We start from the raw sequence: 5857 nt of genomic DNA on the forward strand, positions 1-5857 counted from the left end.
CTGGTTTCCGGTGCGAGCAGGTGGGCATGGATGCTGGAGAGGCGGAGACCATGCTCTTTGCACCAAGCAAGGGCTGGCAGGCTGTGTGTGGGGGGGCGGGGTGGTTCTGATGGGGAGAGGGGGCCTGCCTCTCTTCAAAAAGCGAAATGTGCTTGCCCTGCACCGCCGCCCCCAGCCCTCAGGCCAGATGGAGAACCACGTGTGGCAGGGAGAGGGCAGGAGCCTCCCCGGAGGTCTGCACTGCTGCTGGCGCTGTGGGCTCTGCAGGCGGGGGGAGGCCTGGTGCGCACAGTCGCCCCATTCTCCAGGCCGCACACGCTGCATTCTGGGAGCTCCGGCTGGCTGCGCAAAAATAGCTGGGATTCCTGGAGAAGGAACCAGCTCCCGGCGCCGCCGCGCCTTCAGCCTCAGCCAGTCTCAGCGTTTTAGCATCAGGTTGTCAGGTCCTCCACCTCCCACTCCCGCACCCCCGCCCCCGCCCCCGCCCGCCACATCTGCAGGTGCCTCATTTGCGCGCTCATTGACCTCAGCCAGAGAACGGGGAGAATGGTTTGGCAAGGTTCAGCCCTCAGCTCCCCACGGGCATTCCTGGCTCTGTGCCTTCGCTTTTTATTTTATTTTTCTGTGCAGTGGGGACCATGGCCCTTGACTGCCCTTGGATGCAAGTGCTTTGCGCCGCCCTGCCCTGGGGGAGGCGGAGGGAGGAGGCTCTCCGCGCGCCCTGTTCTCTCTGGCTTGAAGCCCTGCAGAGGGCAAGGAGGGTCAATGTCACCACCCCCCCCCCGGGGGCCGCCTCACCCCCACCTCAAGGCACTGACACTTCGCTTACAGCTTTATTGAATGATCTGAGCGGAAGGAGCAGGTTTCTCAGAGGAGTGAGACGGCCCCGAGGTCATTTTCTCCAGGCATGCTTCTGCCCAGCGGGCCAGAAGGTCCTGCAACACCGGAGAGATGAACGTGAGGCTTTGCCAGGGGCCGCGAGTCAGGTGGGCAGTCGGCCCTGGGCGCTGCCAGGGGACGGGAGCCCCCAGGAGCTCTATGGGAGGAATGGAGCTCCAGGTGACGTTGGGTCCCGCCATTGGCCACACAGAAGGTGGGTCAGCTTGTGTAAGAGGGGGCGTTCCCGGAGAGCGACTCTGAGAGGGGGCGGCGCTGGCACGTGCTGGAGAGCGCTCGGCGTCAGGGGACAGGAGGAAGTTTTAGGGAGTGGGATCCGGTGAGAATGGAGGGCACAAAGGCATTGAGAGGGGGGCGCTCCGGGGTCCCCGGCCGCCCCCGCCCCGCCCCAAGCCCGCGCCTTACCCAGATCCGAGTGCTCCAGAATGCAGTGCGCTATGTAGGCCGGGTTGCTGTGCAGGTTCCCGCATTTCTTGCAAAAAAGGATCTCGCAGAGCCCGCAGCCCCCGCCGCGCGGTGGCCGCTGCCTGGTCTGCAACACGCACTGCTCCTCCGGGAGGCTCCGCCTCCTGCGAACAGGGACCCTGACACTCAGGGCGCCGCGCCGTCCCCTCTGGTCCAGCGGAGTGGAGGGGCGCACCCTCCCTCACCTGTCGGCCTGCGCGGTCAGGCCGCCCAGCAGCGCCAAGGGGAGGAGCCAGCCCCAGAAGCCGAGGTCGGCGCTTCGCAGCAGCGCCACCTGCTGGGTGCTGGACTCCTGGCGCAGCGGGCAGTAGGACACCGAGCCCTGCTCGCGGCCCTCGCCGCCCTCCGCCTCCTGGCCCTCGGCCTCGCTCTCGGTTGTGCTCTCTTGCGACGGCCTCCCCTCGTCTTCCTCCTCCGATCTCTCCTCCGCTGCCTCCTCCTCCCTGACCCCGGTCTCCTCCAGCTCCTTCTTCCACAAGGGGGTCTTCACGCCTGCGGGCCGGCGGAGAGATCAGTGCGGACTGACTGCCCCTGGGTACCCTGACCATGACCCAGGACCCGACTCCCCTCGTCCCCCAGCCCCTCTCCCCCAAGTCAGGCACCTAAAGGATGGTGCTTACGAGCCAGCAGGACCCCAAGAGGGTTACAGTGCCCAGGACTTCCAGGGCCGAGAAGGGCCCGCCAGGCTGCCCGCCGCGATTTCCCGGGTTTCTGTACGTCCCAGGGTTAAGTGGAGTCACGTTGCTCCTGTCAAGCCCCGTTTCCCCGTATCTGTGCAATGGGGGGAGTAGTGCCTATCTCAAGGGTAGGTGTGAGGTAGGTACGAGGTCGCTGTGGGTAAGGGGCCCAGCCAGGGGCTGGGCCTGCGGGAAGCCATCCACCGGGGGCCTCAATGAGAGGTGTGGCCCTGGGACCGAGGGAGGCTCCTCCCCTTCCTTCTGATTGGCCCGCAGTGGGCACTGGTCCCTGTGCAGCTTGTCAATGAACACGAAGTGCACTGGTTGGAATTCTAATATGTGGCAGAATTCTAATTCTTTAAAGATGGGACTTCCTTCTTTAAAGTAGGTCTTGCCTTAAGGAAGCCCGGCATCACCTGGGGCAGGGTGGGTGGACAGGTGGGCGCGAAGCACTTCCCTGGGACTGGAAAAAGGCACCTCGCATGGGCAGAATAATCAGAAAACGTGTCCCCTGTGGGCAGACCGATTAGGAGGAGGTGTCTCTTTTTCCTTCCAGGCTTGAGCCCAATTTTGGGCAGATCTCAGCCCCCGCTGACCCCTCTAGCTGATGCCTTTGTCCAGGGCACGAACCCCACGACTCCAGGTGGTGGCCCCTGCAGGCTGGAAGTTCCTGGGCCCCCAGGGAAAGTAACCTGCCTCACCGGGAGGGGTCCACCGCCCCCGCAGACACTGGCCCTCGGCCGCATCTGGGGAGCTGGCCTCGTGATAGGAAGGGGGAGGAGGGCAGAGAAGGCACGGCCCCTGGGGTTCGCCCCAAAAAGGTCCGGGAAGATTGCCAGGGACCCTGCCCAGCCTAAAGAGGTTGGAGACAAAGGAGAATGACAGTGAAACTCGTGTTCCAGCCCACGGGTGTTAGGCACCCACCACAGGCCGTCACCGCCCCAACCTCATTCACACATCGGGTCCCCTCATCTTCATACCCCTCGGGCAAGTGACCAGGTAGGTCACAGAGGGGCCTCTGAATTTCCTCCGAGACTCTGGGAAACCTTTCAGGAAAAGTTACTCCCAAGACTCTGCCAGCTCTTGGTGTTGCTCAAGTGGGAGACCTGGGGCCCACTCTGCTTTTATTTAGGAAACCATATCTAGGGGCCCTCTGGCTGTGAGAGGCTGGACCGAGTGCGTGGCCAGAAAGGGGTGGGTGCTGGGCCCTTTTTGGGAGTGGGGGAATGGGAAAGGAAGGTTGGGGCTCTGGGTGCCGGGCCGTGGAGTTTGGGCTTGAGCAGCCTCTGGAGCTCCTGGGGGGACCCGGCCAAGGGCCCAGAGCTGAACTCGCGTGCCTGGGCTCCCCTGCCGGGTCTGTTCCACGCCCGCCCTACAGCGCTCACGCAACCCCGGAGGCCGAGTGGCCCTTTGGCAGTGGGAAGCCACGGGGCATTCCGACGCAGGGGCACACTCAGAGCTGCGTTTTAGGTCGCTCCCTCCCGCAGAGGGAGACCCACTTAGGAGGCGCTACAGCGGTCCAGGCCGGAGAAGTCACAGGCCTGAGCAGCAGGAGGTCAGGACGAGGGAGCAGATATCGAGACATTCCGGAGAGAGCAAGGAGAGGGTTTGTGCGTGGAGGGGCAGCATCGAAAAAAGGCTGACGTCCACTCTGGGGGTGAGCTGCAGCGTCCACCCCGCTAGGTCAGGGGACCTGGTCCCCTGGGCCCGCCCTGCCTGCAGCCCACTCACCGTGCTTATCCATCCTCCCCAAGGCCGTGCCACCCTCTTCTCCTGACCGGAGCCCAGGGTAAGAGCGGGCAGCCAGAGCCCTCGGAACCTGTCTGGTCTCTAGGGCCTCTGTCGGGTCACAAGGGGTGGGGCCAGAACCTCACCTGCCCCCAGGGTTCCAATCAGCCTTTTCTAGAACCTCCCAAAGCACTCCAACCAGGCGCCCCCTACCTCCCCTCGGGAAGAGGCATTCAAAGAGAATAGAGGGTGGGTTTGGCGCCCAATAGAAGGGGCTCACACTCGCCCCATACACGAGAGAGGTGTCTGTGCCTCCATGTGTTACCCTTCTGACCCTCTGTCTCTTCCTCTGTGAGTCAGGGATGGGCGGGGATGGGGGGGTGCGCACCACTTCCTCTGGCCCACGGAAACCACGTAGAGCCTTGTTTATTGGTACCATTCTTTCCTCTCCCCCCCTTTCTGTTCTACCCCCGTCCTTCCTCAACCCCGCTCCCCGCTCCGCCCACTGCTGGATCATTGCCTTAGCTCAGGGGAGACCCCCCGCCCGGTCATGAGGACGCGCAGTCGACCCTGTGGAGAAGGTCGTGAACGTGAGGAGCTGAGGCCTCCCGGCCGCTCTGGTTTCCTTGGTCCCTCATCTGCACCACGGGCACCGCAACCATGTCTGGATGCCTTGGAAGGTCCCTGAGCCCTGGCCCGTGTGGCTCAGTTGGTTGGAGCATCACCCCCGTGCACCAAAAGGTTGGGGGTCTGCCCGCAGTCAGAGCACATGCCTAGGCTGCAGGTTCGATCCCCGGATGGGGTGCATATGGGATGCAACCAATGGATGTTTCTCTCTCACACTGATGTCTATCTCTCTAAAATCAATAAATGTATTTTTTAAAAAATGTAAAGATATTGAACCATCTTTTTAAAAAAAAAAAAATAAAAGAAGGAAACTTCCCTTCTCAACGAAAAAGAAAAGCCCCGCATCATCTGAGACCCACTTCCTCTCTGCCTCGTGTTTGCTGTGCCCGGAGCAGGCCATGCAAGGCTCCCGCCGGGGGGCGCTCGCGCTGGCTGTTCCCTCTGCCCGAGCGCCCCTCCCGCAGACAGCCGCTGGGGGGGAGGGGGCCCTGCTCCCGTCTTTCTCCCCGTTCACTGCCGTCGCATCCCGGAGGCCTTTCCCGGCCACCGTACGGGAGATTCGGCACACGCCCCCATCTCCCGGAGCCTTTCGGTTTGCCCCCTGGCATGGATCGCCGTCTGACTTAGCCCAGATTTCCCTGTGACCCATCACCCGGCAGCCGCTGATATGCAGGCAGCCTCCACGAGGCTCATTTCCTCTCCGTGGTTAGGCCTGTATTAGTGCCGGGTGCACAGTAGGTGCTCAAGACATATTGGTTGAGTGAGTGCGCTGCTGTGGTCCTGGGTGACAGTACTGAGACCGACAGCCCACTGCAGGGGAACCTAGAGTGGGGGGGGGGTGGGCAGGCTCTCCTGGGAAAGGGGGGGGGCTGGGGGGGCACAGACAGGGGTGCCGGGACAGTCGCTGACAGCTGGGACCCGCCTAGTCCTGGGCATGTGTGTGTTCTCAGCCTGACACTGTCCATGGATGTTATACCTTTTATTACTTACTTATTTTTAGGGAGGGAGAGGGAAAGGAAGAGAAACATGGATCAGTTGCCTCTCACACACATCCAGTCGGGGTCCTGGTCTGCAACCCAGGCATGTGCCCCGACCGGGAATCAAACCGGCGACCTTTCGGTTTGCGGGACAATGTCCACCCCACTGAGCCATGTCAGTCAGGGCCACATGCATTATACCTGTATTCCTCACACCCACACCGCCCCAGAGAGGTAGAAATTATTATTCCCACTTTACAGCTGAGAAAACTAAGGCCCGGAGAGGCTAGGTAGCACATGAGTGTCACAGAAGGGTTTAGCCAAGGGTCCAGGGCTGAACTCCTGTCGTTAGAGTCCATCACCGTGTCTAGTTCATCCCCACTCTGCAGGGTTCACTCAACACCAAGGGCCACAGCACCCCCGGCCCCGCTTTCCCTCCCCCCACTCCTCAGGAGCCCCACCGTGCTCAACCCCACCTCTCCTCCT

General features: G+C 62.3%; 1 protein-coding gene across 1 annotated transcript; it reads right to left on the minus strand.

The window, feature by feature from the left end:
* Positions 1-814: 814 nt before the first annotated feature.
* C8H17orf50 (chromosome 8 C17orf50 homolog) lies at positions 815-1870 on the minus strand (the record flags this gene model as incomplete). Its single annotated transcript, XM_036009068.1, has 2 exons — positions 815-1466; positions 1548-1870. Coding segments are annotated over 2 exons (753 nt in total), but the record flags the coding sequence as incomplete, so codon positions are not given.
* Between the last annotated feature and the right edge of the window lie 3987 nt (positions 1871-5857).

Source organism: Phyllostomus discolor, chromosome 8 (assembly GCF_004126475.2).
Source record: "Phyllostomus discolor isolate MPI-MPIP mPhyDis1 chromosome 8, mPhyDis1.pri.v3, whole genome shotgun sequence".
Lineage (NCBI taxonomy): Eukaryota > Metazoa > Chordata > Mammalia > Chiroptera > Phyllostomidae > Phyllostomus > Phyllostomus discolor.